This window comes from Bos mutus, chromosome 4 (assembly GCF_027580195.1).
Source record: "Bos mutus isolate GX-2022 chromosome 4, NWIPB_WYAK_1.1, whole genome shotgun sequence".
Lineage (NCBI taxonomy): Eukaryota > Metazoa > Chordata > Mammalia > Artiodactyla > Bovidae > Bos > Bos mutus.
The window spans coordinates 110,915,112-110,936,856 of record NC_091620.1 but is presented as its reverse complement, the minus strand read 5'-3'; the positions used below and the strand labels follow the sequence as shown (position 1 = coordinate 110,936,856).

The window sequence follows — 21,745 nt, the reverse complement described above, 5'->3', positions numbered from 1 at the left end:
ATGGAAAGTTCATGAAACAGCATGGGAAGTCCAAAATTGACTCAACTATGTTTCAAACCATATGACTAAAGAACGTTTTTGGTTCAGGGAGGCAAGGAAGCATTCAACCATACTGTTAGGTCACCTGAACTTGGACTCTGTCACAAAGATAAACTAAAGTCTTATACAGTGCTCAAATGTGCACTCTGAGTAGACAGAAGTCTAGAACAGTACATTCAGTAGTAGAAAAACTAGAAGGCTGTAGGAGAATGCTGGTCAAACCTAAGGATGAATGAAGTATGAAATTCCTGCACTTTGGGAATTACAAAAGACTTCAAAGAGAAACAGAGACAAAACACACAAATTCAATCTGAACAGTAAAAATAAGGAAACACCAAAAAAGAACAACAAGGCGTAGAAACTGGTAATACATGTAGCGAGGTCTTAATAACCAATGAGCAAGAGAAATTGCCAAGCCTCTAATTATGAAATTGGAAGAGGGACTTCCCTGGCAGTCCAGTGGCTAAGACTCTCAGTGCTGGGGGCCCAGGTTCAATCCCCGGTCAGGGAACTAATCCCACATGCCACGAGGAAGATCCACATGCTGCAACTAAAGATGTACACTGCAGTTAAGACCCAGTGCAGCAATTAGAATAAATAAAATTTTTAAAAAGAAACTGGAAGAGAATGGGCAGTTTATATGCAACTATATATATATGTATATATAGGTGTGTGTGTGTGTATATATATATATATATCCCTCCTTCTTACACTAACCCTCAAGGTAGACTACTGAATAAGCCTTACTATGCACACATAGATGACACACACACTCCAATAGCTGGAGAACGACAGGGCCATGAGACAGAACCTGGACACACCACTGGCGTCACAGGACGTGACATCCCTTCTGGAGAGAAGCCACCGACAGGTAGCACAAACCCTCGAGATGGATGGTAATTTGAGTTCCCTTTGGCTTATCTTGCTATTTTGGATTTATTCTAAGACTTACTTTTTCAGCAGGCTGGGAACGAGGGAGCCACCTCAGGAGGGGAGCTCACGCCTGTGTGTCTGGGTCTGACACCACACCAGCTGTGAGACTGACAGATTATAAGGCTGCACTAGAGACAGGGCCCTCGAGCAGCTCCCCATGGAGATGGCCAAACCATCCCCAGCAGGAAAGAATTTCCTAATCCTTGTTGTTTGTAGCGTCTTGTCCTATTCAGCCATACAGGTGCAACCTTCTAGAACTCAGCTGCTCTGCTGCTGCTGATGCTGCTAAGTCGCTTCAGTCGTGTCCGACTCTGTGCAACCCCATAGACAGCAGCCCACCAGTCTCCGCCGTCCCTGGGATTCTCTAGGCAAGAACACTGGGGTGGGTTGCCATTTCTTTCTCTAGCTCTGCTGCTGCTGCTGCTAAGTTGCTTCAGTCATGTCCGACTCTGTGCGACCCCATAGACGGCAGCCCACCAGGCTCCCCCATCCCTGGGATTCTCCAGGCAAGAACACTAGAGTGGGTTGCCATTTCCTTCTCCAATGCATGAAAGTGAAAAGTGAAAGTGAAGTCGCTCAGTCGTGTCTCTTAGTGACCCCATAGACTGCAGCCTACCAGGCTCCTCCGCCCATGGGATTTTCCAGGCAAGAGTACTGGCGTGGGGTGCCATTGCCTTCTCCACTGGAGTGGGTTAGCCCTCAACAAATAAACCTTGCACATGTTTTTTGAAGGTGTTCACTGGAGGAACTCGGGAGGAAGCCCTGGGGTCCCCAGCAGTGAGGCTCCAGACCCAGGCACTGAAATGGGACCTGCCAGGCAGGCTGTGTCAAGACCAGGCAAGTTTGGATCCTGATCTAAAGAAGGTGATGGTCTGAGGCCACTGGGCTGGGCAGCACGACCCAGACCCAGGCTAGAGGAGACGAGCGGAGGAAGGTCTCCCTGCGCACAGCTTCACCCTGGTCACAGCACAACTCTGCTTTCACTCCCAGGTTTGCTGTTTCGGCAGCCCCTTGCCCCACACTCAGCTGGGATTCTGCAAGTCTGAGACAAAGCTCAAGATGAGATGCAGGCACCCTGCCTCCGCTTCCCTCCTACCGGCCCTAAGGAACGATTCTTTTCCAAATTGGCAGTGGGAGAGACTAGGGTATCCAGGTCAGACTCTTGCCAGGAGCTTCAGCTTCAAACCAGTCCTTGCTGGTGAGTGCACCCCAGGACCAGGGCGCATGGGTGTGACGGGAGCAGTAGGTGGGCAGGAAGGAAAGGTCCCCAGCAGGTGAGAGCCAAGGGGGGAGGAGATGCATCTGGAGTGGAGAGCGCAGAGCTGACCTCAGAGCAAGGCCCTACAAAGTGGCCCCTGGATCCTCGGCTGGAAAAGGTGCTCTTCAGTCTAGAAGGTTCCCCAGGAGGCAGCCTCAGCTCCAAGACAATTGCATCAATCAAGCCTCAAGGTCCTCTGCCTCTGTCTCTGCAGTTATTGTTACCAGGAGGTCAGGTTGGTTTGTTTGGTTGTTTTTAGTCTTTCTAATCATTGCAAAATCCAGGCCTATCCAGGCTAAAGAAAACAACTAAATAAACCAGGGAAACTCCAGAATTTCCATCAAATAAGAAGGAGGCGCTTGTTCTGTGGTTTTCAGTTGATTTTTTTTCCCCACAGAAGCTAACCCACCATCCTAGAAACAATCTTCCCCGTGAAGATCTTGTCACTTTCCCTCCCATATGAAAGAAAGTAAAAGTGTCAGTCACTCAGTGATGTCCAACTCTTTGCTACCCCATGGACTGTAGCCCACCAGGCTCCTGTGTCCATGGAATTCTCCAGACAATAATACCAGAGTGGGTTGGCATTTCCTTCTCCAGGGGATCTTCCCAGCCCATGGATGGAACCCACGTCTCTTATGTCTCCTGCATTGGCAGGCAGGCAGCTTGTTTATGTCTAGCACGGCCTGGAAAGCCCCTCCCTTCAATATGCTGGTAACCATTTTAGCGAAAGAGTGAAGCAAAGAGATGTGTTTTTTCACCCTGACAATCAAATTGAAAAATGAGAAACTGGATGCCTTGGTTTTGAAATCCCGTCAGTTTCCCATACCTTAAAAAGACTGGATATTCTTACATTGTTAAACTCAGGCAGTGACGAAGGACAACGAGAACACTTCCAGCCAAAGAAAACCCTGAATAAGAGGCTTCCTTTGCAAGCACTCCCGAAGCGCCCTTCAAAATCACCTTTTGTTCCATTGTTTATTTAATCACCAGAGCTTCGAAAGACCACAAAGGAGGAAAACCGAGCTACTGCCAGAGACTTAGAAGCAAATTAAGATAAATTAGAATGAAAGAAAGGGCTCTGCTGAGATCATGATTATGACCGGAGGGCAAAGCAAACAAACCCAAACTGCCTAGCTTGGGGCTGCCCCACACTCCGCAAGGGTGCCTGCGTTTCCGTACTCGCTTGTTTCCTAGATCAGTGCTCTGAGTAAACTGAAAACACATGCAAATGACCTTTGCTGACCTTCCCTGACTGGGTTTGTTTCCTCCCAGGGCCCAGGGCAACCAGGCCAGCCCTGAGGACCCTGCAGACGTACACAGAGGCAACGCCCAGTAGAAAGATGGTCAGCTTTGTCTCTTTAGCTGGACAGAACTCTTCTGAATGGTTTTCCAGTTGTAATAACAAGGAGATCAAACCAGTCAATGCTAAAGGAAGTCAACCCTGAATTTTCATTGGAAGGACTGGTGCTGAAGCTGAGGCGCCAATACTTTGGCCACTTGATGCAAAGAGTCTATTAATGGAAAAGACCTTGATGCTAGGAAAGATTGAGGGCAGGTGGAGAAGGGGGCAGCAGAGGAGGACATGATTGGATGGCATCACTGACTCAATGGACATGAGTTTGAGCAAATTCCAGGAGATGGTGAAGGGACAGGGAAGCCTGGTGTGCTGCAGTTCATGGGGTTGCAAAGAGTCAGACACAACTTAGCGACTGAACAGTACAAAACCAGCAAACATCAACCTCTAAGACTTCAGTACTTTTCCAAAAGAAGTAAGAGCTTCTTTACTTTCTGGGACTTGATGTCTATAATTTTTCACAATTCTAGAAATATACAGAAATTATGACTCAGCTGGTAAAGAATCCGCCTGCAATGCAGGAGACCTGGGTTCAATCCCTGGTTGGGAAGATCCCCTGAAGAAAGGAACGGCTACCCACTCCAGTGCTCTGGCCTGGAGAATCCCATGGACTGTATAGTCCATAGGGTCACAGAATCAGACACGACTGAGTGACTTTCAATTCACTTCACATGTTGTTTCTCAAAGGAAATTATTCTTTAACACCATGTTAGGCTTTTAGCACCTGAAATTTCAAAGAAATATGAGGGATTTGTTCTGTAAAGAAAACACAGACACGTGCACACAAAAGTCCTCAGGTTTCAAGGAATTAGAGCTGAGACTGAGTTTGCTCTTTACATGTTAAGGAGAAGTGGGATCCGGGGGTCGATTTAAGGACCAGGCAGGTAGACAAAAGCCTAGATGGGAGGGAGACAGAGTCCAGATGCAGCCTGGAGTGCGTGGTCTTCCTGGGGGTTTTCTAGAGGGAGGCTTGAAGCTTGAACTTGCCCCCGCTTCGTGTATCAGGGGCTTCCTGTAGCCAAGCCAGAAGGAGCAGCCCTGGTGAAGACACCATAATTCTGTACAAGAGGTATGCGTTTTACCACACAGGTGGTCCTTTATGGCAAGAAGACAGCCCTTTACGTGTGGGCGTGGGTCTGGATGTGTGTCGACAGGCAGAAGTGTGTTGTTGGTTAAATGGTAACCAGGAGAGTGTTATTCTTTCCACCAGCTCCCTTCAACCCACAGCTGAGAGTGGACCATGGATTTACAGGATGAAAGTGTCCTTGCAATAAACCACACTCCAAGCGCCCTCTGTTAGCCGAGTCTCCAGTAAAAGCTCACCAAAGCCCAAAGCTTGCATTAGCCTTCCTTCAGGAGTCAGGAGTTAGAGGCTGGTCCAACTGGGGATGGAGTTGGCAAGGGTGAGGGGAGTCACAGGAGGTGAGCTGCAGGGCAGAAAGGAAGGTTCCCGCAGGTGCAGAGCACAGGAGGCAACCTCAGCCCAGAGCCGGTCACCGCTCCATGAGCCACAGGCTGCCTGGAGGAACAGAGCCATCTCTGCTGAGCAAGCACTGCTCAGCCTCTCCTTAATAAAACATGGAAAAACCTCAAAGACTGCAGAGCTGGGAGACATCCAAGCAGTAGACACTTGGCTTACATTATCTGGTTCTTATTATTAAATTATTAAAATGAGACTCAGTGGACAGATCAACTTACAGACAAAAATATAAAAATGAATACATAAATTCAGGTGGAAAAGCATGGGTCACTGCCAGGAGATATTTGTCAGTGTTGGAAAGCTTTCTTAGAAGTGTCCCACCTGGTCTCCTCTGGGGCCACCGCCAACTGCCGTGGACCTGCCCAAATGCATGCGTCCTACATCTGAACCAGAAACCTACTCCAGGAAATTCCTTCCAGAGCAATGAGTCAGCATGAGACACATCCTTCAGGCACCAAGAAGTTATTCTCACTAGTACACTGGGAGGAATGTTCACACCCAACACCAGGATACAGTTGGATAAATTATGCCAACTGTATAAACTTCTATCCAACTGATAAACTACTGTCCAATATAACCATTAAATATGAAGACTAAGCAGCAACTTTTAAAATATTGTGATTCAATGTTAAGTGAAAAAGAAAGCTAGCATTTTAACCACAGAAAAATGTTGTATAACACCTACCAAAAGACAAGACCACAAAAGTAACAGACACATTTGGATAATGGAATTTTAGGTGATTTTTAAACTTTTCCTTATTGTTATGGTGCTGTTTGTATAATAAATAACATTCAAGAGAAAAAGTAAGTAATTTAAAGTAGTTATAAAAATGTGCTTGATTTAAAACCGACTTTTTCCAGAAACAGTAGCATTTCAAAAATCTATAAAACTAAGAATTAATATAAGTGTGATGGGTCTTATTCATTCATTCCATACTATTCCTACTATTTTTCTCTGTTTGAAATGTCACTAATAAAAGGTTTCTTAAAGGAACTATAATAATAAAATTAATAAAAATGAAGGGATTTTTAAAGTAAATATAAAAAGAAACATACTTCCTTCAGTGGTATGCTCATCTTACATGCAGTGTCAATTTTTATTCACTAAGGAAACATTTATTTGAGGCCATGTAGTGACTCGGTCCGATTGACTACCCCCACGCTGTTTCTGCCGACACCCCATTCTCATAGTCGGGAAGCTGCTGTGAACAAAGAATTTACAGATGACCACTGGGGACCAGGAGGAAGCTGTGAGAAGTAGGTCAAAGACATTCGCCCAGAGGGGCCCTGGCCTCAATCTGTGCAAGGCCATCGCGTGAGATGTGAACTCCTCCTTGCGTGTGGTCCCCAGGGCTCCATTCCAACCCACTCATGCGGCAGGAGCCACAAGTTGCCCTTGGATCTCTCTCCTCTCTCACTCCTCTGGGTCATCTCCCACCCCCCACCCCCCCAGATGTCCGAGACCCCCACCTCTACCATCTCTGAAACTGGCCAAATGAGAAAACAGGTCTCACTCCTGTGCTAGGCGTTGCTGCGAACACGTGACACGCACCGACTCTAATCCTTCACTCTCCCTTCACAGGGAGATCTGCCTCCACAAGCGAAGGAGTGAGGGTGAGGTGGGACGTGCTCTCAGCACCAAACCCTGGGGTCATCAATACTCCTTTGCTGTTACACACAGCGCTGCAGTGCATGACTGTGTGCAAACAGCTCTTCCCAATATTTCCCCAAAGGCGGGTTCATTACACACGCGCTTGTAGACCCCATCACTTTCTCTGTCCTAACCTGTAGCTCCATGAGAGCAGGGCACACCTTTGGCAGCTTCAGCAGGCATCTATTATTAGCACACAGCAGAGATGCAATAAATATTATATTCCTTTCTTCTTTCACTCATTCAATAAATAGTTATTGAACACTGGTTTTGTTCCAAGCACTGTTTTGGGTGCTGGGGAATACGTTGGTGAACAAATCAGAAAAAACTCTCAGCTCTAAGGGACCTGACAATCTAATGTGAGTTCCAGAGCAAATGAACCAATCAGTAAATTCATGATGTGTTATGAGGTGATAAATACTAAGAAAAATAAGGCAAAGAATGATGGGCTACAGGAGCTACCATTGAAATGAGTGGTCAACAGACCAATACATGCATAAAATATTTTTGATGGGGATATTTATTTCAGCAGCATTCAGTCGTGAAAATATTTAAACAATTCAAGGGTCTGATAATGAAGGAGAGACAGGCCTGCCCTATTGAGCTGTTCTGAGCTTTAAATCAGTTGACCAAAAGCAGAAAGTGTGGAGCCTGAGAACCTGACTTCTACCCACAATGTTCTTTCAGAGGAAAATAGGCTTCATTCCCCCAAACCAACTAAATGTCAATAAAATCTGCTTTTCATAAATTGAAAACCACTTTCACAGACACCAGTGCACTGACAATCCATCAAGAGCAAAGTCTGACTTGTTAGTTTCTGACCTTCAAAATTCTGCGCAAATTTCCAACTGAAATCATTTTCATCCTGAAGATCTTTGCATGAGAAAGAAAGCATCTTTTCAAAACATTTTTTACATTATTTTGAGGAAGCAAGAATATTTTGCAGATGAGGATTTAGCAAAATGAAATTCAATGTCAGTCGTTGAATTTCTTCCAAAAGAAGAATTGGTCAGCACACACACACACACAAACTCCACACGCTAAGTGTGGACCTTAAAATCAGAAATGATGCAGATATTACCGCAGGTCTACTTCTACTGGAAATAACATTTCCAAGTGTTCATTTTAATCTTGTAGCATTAGGAATAAAGCATAGTCTAATAATAGGAATTATTAAATTAAAGCATAGGAATAAAGCCAAGTGTAATAATAAGCCATTGATTCTACGTCATTAAAACACACCTGTGCAGGATATTTATGTAGCATCAGCACAAATTTGGTTTGAACAAGTCCAGTCTTCTTAGGAGAGCCTTGCTCTGCAATTTGGATGCAGCTCCCAAGAGATGTGGATTAACACTAAACATACAACATCAAAGAATAATAGAATGGATGCTTCTTGCCAATTCTGGTTACCTAGGCTGTGTAGCCTCCTGGTTTGCAGTCCATACCTGTGATGTTCTGTTTATGCATTAAAAGGATGTAATGCCCTGTCCTTTCAACCAGAAGATTTGCAGTTCAATTTTTACCACAGATGCTCAAAGTACCGAGTACAGTTCAAATTCTCTTTAAAAAAAAAAAAAAAAAAAAAGTTTTTATAAACTAGCAGTTTTCTAACCCAATGCTACAGATGGTCAGGAAGGCTCAGCTTTTGTTAATAATACTTTAGCCTGGGGGGTAGGTTCTGGATTTCAATAATCCAGTGTCCGCAATTTCCTAAGTGAGCCAGACCAGCCCCTCGCCCGCACCTCACTAGCCTCTGCGACCCCGGAACCCTGAGGACACACAGCACTCACCCGGTGCCTGACCCTGCACAACCAATTCTTCCAGACCAGGGCCCGGAACTGGCGACCCGCCCGCCCCATGCCTGCCCTCCAGGGCGCTCAGGACTCCGGCCCCAAGCACCCGGCTTATATTGGCCTCCTGGGCGAGGCCGGTGCGGATTAGTCAATTCCAACAAAAGTGAGTGATGCAAGACAACCTGCAGGTGACTGAACAAGGCGGGCATCGAATGTCCTCCTGCTCTGCGTGTGTTGAGAAATCTTACCTTCTCACTCAGTCCAGCGTCGGGGAGAGTGGGGCTGCAGAAGGCAGCCTCCGGGCCCTGTAGGCACGCGCACTTCCAAGCACCCACGCAGCTGCAGCTGCGGAGCGCACGGCCAGGAGCAATGCTCACATTAGCGCTGCCCCTTTTCCCCTTGATGTTAACCGGATGGAGTTACCCCTGCCCTCCCCTGAAACCCCCGCTATCACACCAATCCACAACAGGCTCCATTTCGGACGCCCAGTGGCAGATCATCAGTGGGAAAGAGATGGGAGGACCGAGGGAAGCAGTGTTGGTCTCCGGGGGATGGAAAGAACATACTTCAAGTTCCGCTGCGCTGTCACGCCCCGCTTAATCCACGTGTTTCATCTGTTTTCCCCCAAAAGCCCAGGGGCCCTGGCTGACCTCTCCTGGTTCTGTGAGTAAACCCCCTATGCTCTCCCATCTGTAATTTATCGCTGCCCCTGGAGAAAAGCAACCGACAGAGCTCTGGGCACGCCGTGGAGAGCAGTGAGAACCAGCAAGCTGCGGAGCCCGGCTGATTTCCCCACACCTTTAGCTTCCTAACCAGCTGGAGATTTCAGCTGGGCAGCACTTGCTCCATCCTCCTAGTGGCCAAGGCTCCTGGGTTCCTGTGGACTTGGTGTTGTGGTCAGGAGGATGTCAGGCAACAGGATTTCTGTGGTCTCTTATTTCATAAAGCCATTGTCTCAAGCTACCAATGCTCTATCAGTGGGCTTTGCAACAGCAAAGGGCACAGGCTTCAGCAGAGTCAATTATCCTACAAACCTATTTTTTAAAAGAACATCATTTTTAAATGGTATTCTAGAGGACTTCCCTGGTGGTACAGTAGTTAGGGTTCTGGGTTTCCAACGCAGAGGGTGCAAGTTCCACCCCTGGTTGTGGACTAAGATTTCACATTGCTGTGCAGGAGACCAATACATAAATAAAAATTTAAATGTTCTTTTATTTGTTGGGCTTCCCAGGTGGCGCTAGTGGTAAAGAGGAGACTCAGGTTTGATCCCTGGGTCGGGAAGATCCCCTGGAGGAAGAAATGGCACCCCCCTCCAGGATTCTTGTCTGGAGAATTCCATGGACAGAGGAGCCTGGCAGGCCACAGTGCATGGGGTTGCAAAGAGTCGGACCCAAGTGAGGGTCTGAGCACTTCTTTCATTTTTAACCAAGGTTGAAGCACCAAATTGAAGGTCATGGGGGTGGAGGGGAAGCACACAGTCCTGCCTGATGCTCCAGCCACAGATGCCTCCACTCCTCCCTAAAACCCAACCCTTTTGCAGACAACACTTCACATCCCAGGGGACCGTCATTCTTCTCAAAAAATCCGGTGTAAGGAAAAGCCCCCAAGCATGGAGTTTCCCCATTTCATCTTATAGCAGCCAGTGCTCTGCTCACTTGCACGTGGCTTCACTCATCCTTCTCTGGAACCATGCCATGAGCATGGCATTCAGGTCCCAATTGCACCAGTGAGGAGGGGTTGCTCCCAGGGCCACTGTCCAAGATTCAAAAAGTGACTTTTAGTTAAACAGAGAATTGCCAGGTGACTATGAAATTCCAGTGCTAAGTATAAACCGCTGCGAATCCAAAATGGGAACTCGTCTGGGTCCAGGCACACCCACGTTGACTGCAGCACATTCACAACTGCCAAAAGCTGGAAACACTCATGTCCAGGAAGCCACAAGTGGATCAACACATGTTGGTAGATACATGCGTGTAACAGAGTGAAATGCAGACACCTCAATAACACTGAGGGTACCCAGTGGAGGAAGGCGGACAGGAGAGGCCACACGTGTGAGTCCTGCACACGGGAGTGGGCAGAGGAGACAAAACCACTGAGCTGAAGCCGTGAAGAGGGCTGGAGCAGAGAGATGGGGAGGCGGGGTACCGATGCGGGTGGCAGGTCAGCCTCCCCATGGGAGGCCGCGCTATGGGACCAGGTAACAGAGGTGGTCGCAGCCTGTGGATGCACTGTTCACTGTCAGATGGCCAGTTTCATGTCACGTGCCCGTGTCCCTCAGGGAGTTACTTTTCAGTGGCTGTCCTTACTCTTCTGTCCTCAGCCACCGGGCCGCGCTTACCCGAGGATGAGGTGGGGTGCAGCGCGGCCGGAGAACCAGCGTCTGATCCTGGCAGCTTGGACCACGCTGGCCCCTCGTGGGGCCAAATCTGTGAATTTGCCGCGTCCACGTCCCCACGAGTCAGGCGGGAGCGGCTGCGGTTGGTTCGCCTGAGCGAAGCCAGGCAGACGCTCCTCCCAGACGGTGCCCACCCTCCCCAGCGCTCCGCACAACTGCCCCCGGCTACGGCGGCGGCTCCCCACGCGCACACACGTACACACACAGGCACACAAACACACATGAACGCACACGCACGCACACCCAGGTGTAGGCACACGGGCACGCACGTGCACACATGTGCACACAGAGATGTGGCGGCCCCACGGCCAGCCTGCTGCTCCAGCTCGTGGGTGGAGGGGACACCACCCGCCTACCCGATCCGTCCCAGCGACCTGAACTCCTCGCCCTCCACACGGCGCGCATCCGCCCCAGTACCCACCGCTTCGAGAACGCACCCTCCGAGGGTAACGTGCAGGCTAGGGACCCAAGGTGAGTCCAGCCAAACCTCCACCGAGCTAGAGGACAGTGGTGGTCGTTGGGGGCCAGCGGCGCGCGCAGGTTCCCCTGGTGGTGACCTGCCCCCACACCCCCTGCAAGGCTACCCCTCTCCCGTCTCCCTGCCCCCCAGAAAGCTCGCAGGATGCGAACCAACCCAGTGCCAGCCCCAGCCAGCTTCTGTCTGCTCTTCTCCAGCAGCCGGCTGAGCCCGTAGACAGCCTCACGCTGTAAACAATAATCGCGTAGTAATAATTGTATAGCAGGACGGCTGGGGATTGGATGGAGCGGTGCCGAGGCCCGAGACTGAGATTCCAGCAGTCCGAATGGTGCCCCCACAGGGGGAGTGGCTGCTTTGCGGAGGAGACGGGGGCCTGCAAGACTCCGCATCCCCACGCACACCCTAACGAAAAGAAGGAAGGAACCTGGGCTCCAGGAACTCCCACCTGGGGCACAGCCCCCGGCACGGAGCCTGTGTCATGCTCACTGAGGCGCTGAGTGCTGCTACCTTGGCCATGACCCACGGGGCACTTTTCACGACGCCGACCCTCCGTCACCCTCCCCTCCCTCTTCCCACCCTCCTACTCCTTGCCCCTCTCCCACTCCTGTCCCTCCATGTGGATCCTGGGTTACAGTGATCCCGCCTTCTGCCTGCCCTCTCCCAGAAGGGTTCCCCACCCATACCCCCGTGCAGCAGGCTCCCAGACTGTCCAGCACCAAGAGCACCCACCTGTTGCCCGCTCCCAACACACAAACACACACACCCCAGCCATCTTACTCAGACAACCTCCTGTTTCACATTCTCTAATCAAGGGCCATCACATCCAGAGAGAAGCATGAAAGTTCAAATGTCACCATGACAATTAGTGGAAGAAAGCATGAGAGGAGGCTCACCCTTCCTCTTCCTTATAATGCACAAGAAAGAAGGTTTGCTGGTTCATCGATGATTAGGAAACAGGAAGTGTGAAACCTATATAACAAGGTGAGTGGAGGAAGAAAAGGAGAGTGTTATGGATGGAATTGTGTCCCCCAAAATTTATGTTGAAGCTCTAACCCCAGATGTGTATTTAGAGATCATACCCTTAGGGTGATCAGACCCTAAGGCTAAATGAGGTTGTAAGTGTGGGCCCTGACTCAATAGGACTGGTATCCTTACCAGAAGAGGAGGAGACCAGAGATCACTCTCTTTCCACATACACACAGAGGAAAGGCCACTCAAGGACCCAGCCAGAAGGTGAGCATCTGCAGGGCAGGAAGAGAGGCCTCACCAGAAACCAGCCCTGCTGACACTTTGGCCTTAGATGTGCAGCCACCCGGCCTGCCGTGTTGTACTTTGGCAGCCCTAGGAAGCCAATGCAGGGGTCTTACAGCAGGGGTCTGGGAGGCTAGAGTTGCATTTGTGTCTCTGCAGGTGAGGCTTGCTGGTGCTGGCAACTTACCCAGATCTGGGCATACCTCTGGCCATGGAATACACTCAGGAGATCATGGAGTTAGCAGAAAAGTCTTTGTATGAAAGGATCCTGAGAATGGAACTCCTGGAGATTTTCTGTAAAGCTGATGTTTCCCTGGAGAGAGAATTGGTCACTTGCATTAGCACGGGCTCCTGAGTAATCTGTGCTGGGTACACAGTTTGCCTCAGGTCCAGTCATTACAAATCAGGGTTCTCTTCACTGACCGTTTGTCAGAAGGCATCACATACCAGTTTATAAAGATAACATCTGGCTTCAGAAGTGATCACAGGGCTTGCCCCCAGCATCTGCTCTTTGCCCACCCTCACCCCACCCACCATTCGTTCATCCCACTGCCACTCAGCTGGATCCTTTGCATGAAGGTTTGACTCCCAGCAAACGGAGTTAGGTTAGCAAAGTGGATGTGAGGCCAGGCACACAGAGGGGAGGGTCAGAGGGCTGATTCCAACCCTCTTCTATCCCAGCTGCACTTCTCCCACTCTCCTTAAACAGGCCAGTTTCCACCAGCCCAGTGAGTGAGTGAGCGAGTGCTCAGCTGTGTCCGACTCTTTGCGACCCCATGGACTGTAGCTGGCCAGGCTCCTCTGTCCATGGAATTTTCCAGGCAAGAATACTGGAGTGGGTTGCCATTTCCTACCCCAAGGGATCTTTCTGACCCATGGATCAAACCCTCATCTCTTGTGTCTCCTGCATCAGCAAGCAGATTCTTTACCACCGCACCAGCTGGGAAGCTTCCCCAGGGGCTTTCTCCAGGCTCCCAGAGAGACAACCATGTCTTCAGAGAGCATGCTGCGAGCTTGAATGCAGGAGATTACTTTATACACATGGCTGGTCCCTCTGAAAGGATATGGTAATGTCATTTGAAAGTTATAATGCAAATTCTTCAGGATCTTCAGGTAAAATTGCCTCTTTGTCTCTGTTTAAAAGTTTTATTAAAATTAGGGACAATAAGCAATTAGAAGTTTCATAGCAGAAAGAATTTTCATGACCCAGTTGTACCTTATTTAATTGCAATTTTTATTATAAATCTTGAAAAATAATAACCTCATGGGCAATTTAAATAATGTACTTTCCTCTGATACTGAAATTCTCTTTCTAATTTCAATAATTTCCCATGAATCTGAATTAGTTTCTCTTTTTTCTCTAATAGAACACCATAACACCAATTTGTATCTAAAGGATGTGCATTCAAAAGGTAATAAATTGACTGGAATATGTGGTTTTCATCCTCTAATGCCACCTGGTGCCCACTGAGCTAAGAAAGTGAAAAGATACCATCAACAATCCACTAAGAATACTGAGAGGAGAGTTGCCCAACCTATGACCCAAATATAAGGGCATGGATAGGAGTCTTGTAGTCCCCTCTAGACAAGCTGAGGCCTGAGTCACGCTTCTTGTACCTTCCATTTGAGTTGTATTTCTCCAGGAGAAAACATGAAATGTGATCTCCGTTTATTCCATGGCCAAAGAGTTGAGCTCTTTTAAATTATTTCTTTATTTGTCTGGCTCACAAGATCTCTTAGTTGTGGCATGCAGACTCTTAGTTGCAACATGTAGGATCTCGCTCCCCGACCAGGGATTGAATCCGGGCCCTCTGCACTGGGGATGAGGCATATCAGCCACTTCAGCACCAGGGGAAGTCCTGAGAGTGGAGTTCCAACTGGGAAGCATGGGGCCACATGCATGGTGGGCTTCCTCTGCCCCTCTCTGCCGCACTGCCGTCTCCACTCCACCAGCCTCATGACAGGAGGGCCCCTTGCACAGCTTCAGGTGACAGAGGACCGCCAGCCCCCTGCACACTCACACCCTGCTGGCTGGTGCTGTGGTGTCCCAGCCCCACCCTGGAGATAACATGAGAAGGAAGATAGAAGGGGTAAGGGTCTCCTCTAAAAAAAAAAATCTTTCCATTCAGGTTTCCCCAAGAATCCCATCTACTAGCATCAGACAACTTTATGTGGACTCCCAGAAGAGGAGACACACAGACAAAAATCAAAGAATAGCCCTCCAAATAACTCTGCCTTGTATCTGGACCAGTGGCCTCTTGACCTAAAAGCTCAGTTGTCCAGTCTGGTTCTGGTTACAATGGATTAGGCATTTTCTACCCTTCGTGTCCCACTGAGAGCAGCTAAAACTCCTGGACAGAATATGGAAAGTAACTATTGGAAAACTGAATAGCAAATCAAACTCAAACACTGATCCCTATGATGGTGAGTTTCTTTTTTGTTTTAAGGGGTTTGGGAGGCATTCCTTCCGTACTGCCTGCTTGACAGTTGAGGGTCCCCCAAGTCCTGGGAATGTGAAGAAACTCAGATGGGGAAGCTCCTAGAATAAAACCTCTTCCTTGAGCCAGAGGAGGTACAAAGCGACCTCATGGACTTCTCTGATGGTCCAGTGGATAAGAATCTGCCTGCCAATGCAGGGGACACGGGTTCGACCCCTGGTCTGAGATTTCACTTGTCGTGGGGTAACTAAGCCTGCGTGCCACAACTACTGAGGCTGTACTCTGAAGCTGTGAGCCACAGGAGGAGCTGCCACAGCTAGAGAGTAGCCCCACCTGCCACATCTAGAGAAAGCCAGCATGCAGCAACATTAGAGAGAGGCTTCACAGTATGCATGGAGTTCTGGTGAGCCTCCTGAGCCTCTGGTGTACCCCATAACAGACGTAGACCCCAAAGCAGGGAAGGGCAGCAGCAGCACAAGGACCCTAAAGGCCCTGCTCCCAGCCGGGGCACCAGGAGAAGGCGACCTCAGGGACCTCTGTGTGGGGAACATCTCGGACCACATGGGGCAGAGAAGGAGAGCCTGCAGCTCTGTTCATGAAGCCCTGGGATCCCCCTGAGCTGTGCAGTCCTGGAATAGAAAAAATGTCAATATAGCAAAGGGCTTGCAAACAGAACTCCAAGTCGACACTGCTCAGGACTCAGACTGGACCCTGGGGGACACACGTGTGAAGCAGACCAGACTAGCACTGCAAAGTCTGAAAATTAACACTGGCAGCAAAGCCCACAAAAGATGGCTCAGGACTTGCACAGTGAACCTGACTGTGTTGACTGCTTGCTAAAACAAAGTGAATCAACATTCCCTGGAAAATTTTAATAGACCCAGTCTTATAATATTCAGGAGTGCCCTGGATAGAATTCACAATCATTCAAGAAATAAAAGTGAAGTCGCTCAGTCGTGTCCAACTCTTTGTGATCCCATGGACTGTTGTCTACCAGGCTTCTCTGTCCATGGGATTTTCCAGGCAAGAGTACTGGAGTGGGTTGCCATTTCCTTCTCCAGGGGATCTTCCTGACCCAGGGATCGAACCCAGGTCTCATGCATTGCAGGCAGACTTTTTACCCTCTGAGCCACTAGGGAAGCCCCACAATCACTCAACATACATTAAAAGCCAGAAAAACTTCTTTTTAATTTTTTTTTATTTTTAACTTTACAATATTGTATTGGTTTTGCCATACATCAACATGAATCCACCACAGGTATACATGTGTTCCCCATCCTGAACCCTCCTCCCTCCTCCCTCCCCATACCATCCCTCTGGGTTGTCCCAGTGCACCAGCCCCAAGCATCCAGTATCCTGCATCAAACCTGGACTGGCAATTAGTTTCATATATGATATTATACATGTTTCAATGCCATTGTCCCAAATCATCCCACCCTCTCCCTCTCCCACAGAGTCCAAAAGACTGTTCTATACATCAGTGTCTCTTTTGCTGTCTTGCATACAGGGTTATCGTTACCATCTTTCTAAATTCCATATATATGCATTAGTATACAGTATTGGTGTTTTTCTTTCTGGCTTACTTCACTCTGTGTAATAGGCTCCAGTTTCATCCACCTCATTAGAACTGATTCAAATGTATTCTTTTTAATGGCTGAGTAATACTCCATTGTGTATATGTACCACAGCTTTCTTATCCATTCATCTGCTGATGGACATCTAGGTTGCTTCCATGTCCTGGCTATTATAAACAGTGCTGCGATGAACATTGGGGTACACGTGTCTCTTTCAATTCTAGTTTCCTCAGTGTGTATGCCCAGCAGTGGGATTGCTGGATCATAAGGCAGTTCTATTTCCAGTTTTTTAAGGAATCTCCACACTGTTCTCCATAGTGGCTGTACTAGTTTGCATTCCCACCAACAGTGTAAGAGGGTTCCTTTTTCCACATCCTCTCCAACATTTATTATTTGTAGACTTTTGGATCACAGCCATTCTGACTGGCGTGAAATGGTACCTCATAGTGGTTTTGATTTGCATTTCTCTGATAATGAGTGATGCTGAGCATCTTTTCATGTGTTTCTTGGCCATCTGTATGTCTTCTTTGGAGAAATGTCTATTTAGTTCTTTGGCCCATTTTTTGATTGGGTCATTTATTTTTAAAAGCCAGAAAAACCTTAAAGAGAGAACTCTCAAGGGAAAAGGCAACCAACTGATAGCAACCTTGAGATGACCCAAATGTTGGAATCATTAAATAATTACTTTAACACAGGACTTCCCTTGTGACTCAGCTGGTAAAGAATCCACCTGCAATGCAGGAAACCTGGGTTCGATTCCTGGGTTGGGAAGATCCCCTGGAGAAGGGAAAGGCTACCCATGCCAGTATTCTGGCCTAGAGAATTCCATGGATTGTATTGTCCATGAGGTCACAAAGAGTTGGATACGACTAAGTGACTTTCAGTTTCACTTTAATGTAATTATTATAACCATGCTTCATTAAATTAAAGACAATGGCTCTTGTAACAACTGGAGAGATGGACATTCTCAGCAAAAAAAAATTATTATGTATAAAAAGAACCAAATGAGAAATTTTAAAACTTAAATATAAAATAACAGAAGGAAAAAATTCATTGAAGAAGCTCAGTAGCAGAATGGATGTGAAAGATGAAAGAGCAGCAAACGTGAAGATAGATCAATAAAAGTTATCCAGTCTGAACAATAGAAGGAAAAAGATTGAAATAATAATAATAATCAGAGCCTCCAGACCTGTGAACAATATCAAAGTTTGCAACATTCATAGCGTTGGTGTGAAGGAAAGAGTGGAAAAAGATAATTAGCATAGAAAAAAACAAATGAAGAATAAAGAGACATAACACAAAAAGACAATCCATGAAAGGAAAAAATGCATAATTAGGCTTTATCAAAATTAAAATTTTTTCCATGTGAAAAGCATTGATAAGAGAATTTAAAAAGAAGCCAACAGGCTGGGAGAAAATAATCGCAAACCAAATCTGACAAACGGCTTATATTTAGAATATATTAAAAGCTGTCGAAACAAAAGACATGAAGAGACATTTCCTGGAAAAAGATGTACAAATATCAAATAAGGCCATGAAAAGGTGTCCAACACCACTAATTATCAGGGAAATGCAAATTAAGACCAACATAAGATATCTCCACCTGCCTCTTAAGACTGCTAAAATGAAAATCAGTGAAAACAGCAAACTCTGGCAGGGATGTGGAGAAATTAGATCTCTCCTATATTGCTGATGGGATGGCAAAATGGTGCAGCCACCAAAATAATTTGGTAGTTTCTTTAAAAATTAAGTATACATACACTTAGCATATTACCTAGCAATTATATTCCTGGGCATTTATCCCCAAGAAATGAAAACTTATGTTCATACAAAATCCTGTACCTAAACATTCATAGCAGCTGTATTCATAAAATAGCACAAAACTGGAAACAATCATAATGTCCTTCAGCAGGCGAAGAGTTAAACACTGTCATTCATCCACACCCTGGAAGATAAAAAGGAATTAAGTGTTGATACAGGCAGTAACCTGGATGAATCACATGAAAAACATCCACCTCAAAAGTCACATACAGTGTGATTCCACTTCTGTGACATTCTCAAAATGACAGAGTTGTAAAGATGGAGACCGTCTTAGTGGTGGGGGCGGGGACTGGGTCTGACTACAGGAGGGAGCTAGAGGGAAGTCTCTGTGGGCACGGAACAGTTCTGTGTTATCGACTGTGGTTCCTGAGCCTACACGTGTGATACGATAGCACAGAACCATATACACACATCGCACCCATGTCAATTTTCTGATTCTGGTGTTACACCAGTTATGTGAGCCATAACCACTGAGGGAGACCATGTGAAGGGTTGTGGGGTTTCTCTGGACTGTCTTTGCAACTTCTGTATCTACACTTATTCCAAAATGTTTGTGAAAAGCCATAGTACTGTGTATTTTAAAGGTTCATTGCGTTGTATGTAAATCAGAAAGGACCAGCTGGCAGAGCTCCAGTCTTTTCCTGTTCTGGAGGCCAAGCTGCTGCATGAGACTTAAAGCAAAGTACATAATCCCCAGTTTCAGAAGCAAACCTCAACTGACCCACCTAGGCAGTCTCGTCCCCCTCCCACAGAACTGGGGCAGGGGTCTCACATGAGACATCTTTGACAGGGAAAGTGGTGGTGGTGGTTTAGTCGCTCAGTCATGCCCGACTCTTTGTGACCCCATGGACTGTAGCCCACCAGGCTCCTCTGTCCATGGGATTTCCCAGGCAAGAATACTGGAGTGGGTTGCCATTTCCTTCTCCAGGGGATCTTCCTGACCCAGGGATGGAACCTAGGTCTCCTGCATTGCGGGCAGATTCTTCACTGACTGAGCCACCAGGGAAGCCCAGGGACAAAGTAGGCAATTAAATAGTTAATCCCACCAGAGGACTGTAAGTAAAGAAAAATATATGGGAGACTCCTGTAAGTTAACGATCACTCAAGGAAGTAGGTTTGTATAACTACAAAATCAAGCAGGCTTGCTTAGCAATGTTACCATGCAACAAAAGCATGAGATGTGCCCCCAAACAATAAAACAATGGTGGCCTGAGCCCCGCCTGCTGCCCAATGAGCTCAGGAAGTTAATGACCCTAGGGCATGAACAAGCACTTATGGAAAAATGATATTTCAAAGTGAAAGACCTTCATCATACTGAGGCCTGAAATAATTTTTGCAAAGTGCCACGACTGTCTTGGCTTGACCACATAGGGAGGAGAAAACTCCCCTCGCCGACATGGAGGAGGAGCTGATGATGGAAGCGTTTCTACTGAAGAATGAGGAAGAAGAAGGTGTTTTCCTCCTCCCCACTTTTTCTTTGCTTATAAAACTGTGGCCCACTCAGTTCTCAGGGCATGGCACCCTCTTGCTTGTCTGCTTGTCAACCTCACAAGCGTCTTATTCTAATAAATCATTTCTTATCTACAACTTTGCCTCTTGCTGAACTCTTCCTGTGCAGAGACATAAAGAACCAGAGGTCCTCAGAGCCCCCAAGACACAACCCAGTGGTTTCATTTGGTCCTGGGTGCTCTACTGCCACTTCATTGACAGTTGTCTAGGCTCTTGGGAAGAAGACATCAGGGGCAATGGCCTTGACTTTGGATGTGACACTTGCAAACCCCATAGTCATCTCAATACTGCATGGAGGTGAAACTAATCCTAAAAGAGAGCAAAGAGGGAGAGCCACAGAAAAGTGGCAGCAGCCAGTAAGTGACCCTGATCCCAACCCAGCTCCACCTGCACAACTTGCAATGTGAGTTATGAACAACAGAGGGCAGAGTGGTTACCTGGAGGCGACAGTGTCCCAAGTGAGATGGTCAGAATCTCCTCATCAGCAGAACTAACTGAGCTCCCCTAGGTTTTGTACACTGTTCTCAGACAGGAGCTTGTATCAGAACTGCCCAGAAGGGCTGTTAGGTCATAGATTGTGTCCCACACAGATTTTCTAACTCAGTCCACCGAGGGCCTGGGGATTTGCATTTTCAACACGTTCTCAAGTGATATTCACGTTGCAAGTTCAGCATCATGCATCCTGAACCACGGTTTGGGGCTATGGCTTCAGTTCCTTCCTGTTTCCTGAGTGATTTTGAGCTCACCTGCAGGGCAGCCATACTTCTTCAAGGGAACACACCTGAGCTCCATGTGATTCAAGGTGACTCAATCCAAAGGCATCAGGGAATCCCACACAGAACACCCTCCCCCAGGACAATGTTCTGCTACCATATGATAAATATTTCTTAGAGGAACAACATGATCACTATGCAAGCCATTCAGATTATGGTCATTTCGGGATCAGCAGTAATAGAATTCATTTCATGTCCTATGAAATAGCAGTGTCCTGCTGGGGAATTACTTGTTCCAGCTCATTTGGCAAACTGTTCTTTAAGGGACCCCAAACATTGGTTATAAAGGGAGCCTGGATTGATTATGGTACATGAAGTTATCTCTAAGGGATAAGCACCCTCCAGAGAAGCTGCTAAAAGTCTGCAAACCCTGTTAATCTATTCTCTCCTTGGACTCAGGGCAGGGACATTTTTCTCATTTCATAAAACCTCAGGCACACTGATGCCCTGGGACCTGAGCACGCTCAGTACAGAAGCGGCCATGACCCACCTGCACCACAGTCTCTGGCAGGGCTTCCCCACCAGACTTCCTGGCCTGCTCAGTGCTGCTTAGCATCACAGGACTGATGGTCTTTGCAAACAGCCAGGTGGTAGGCAGTAACCTGCTTCAGGGAAACTGTGACAAGTGTAAACCATGGGGCATCCTTGAGTTCAAAGCAGCTTCAGCACTTCACTGGAGTGCCCTGGCTCTTGATACCAGGACCTGGAAAGCTGATAACCATCTTCTGAAATAACAGCATATGTCTGAAGAGAAATCAAGCCCTCCCCGCCGGCATCACTGCAGACTCTACCCCAGTTGTTTAATGCCAAATGTCCTCCTCTCCTTCAATGCTCAGCAACCTGAGGGCTGAGTATGTGTTCTAGTCTATATTCCAGCTCTAGAGTAGATTTTAACTCAGGTCCATTCATTAGATGAAATTCATTATTATTCCAGAAAATGAGAAAGATCCTTCCAGTTTTGGAAAACGTTGCTGGACTGAATGCAGTTTTCCAAC

At 47.4% G+C, this 21,745-nt stretch overlaps 1 protein-coding gene across 1 annotated transcript in view; it reads right to left on the bottom strand.

Moving 5' to 3' along the window:
- Positions 1-8,578, bottom strand: part of LOC138987575 (ATP-binding cassette sub-family A member 13-like) — a 37,945-nt gene extending 29,367 nt beyond the window's left edge. The window contains exon 1 of the mRNA XM_070368865.1: positions 8,509-8,578. Coding sequence (XP_070224966.1) covers positions 8,509-8,577 — 69 coding nt within the window. The 5' untranslated portion in view covers position 8,578. The remainder of the gene's footprint in view (positions 1-8,508) is intronic.
- Between the last annotated feature and the right edge of the window lie 13,167 nt (positions 8,579-21,745).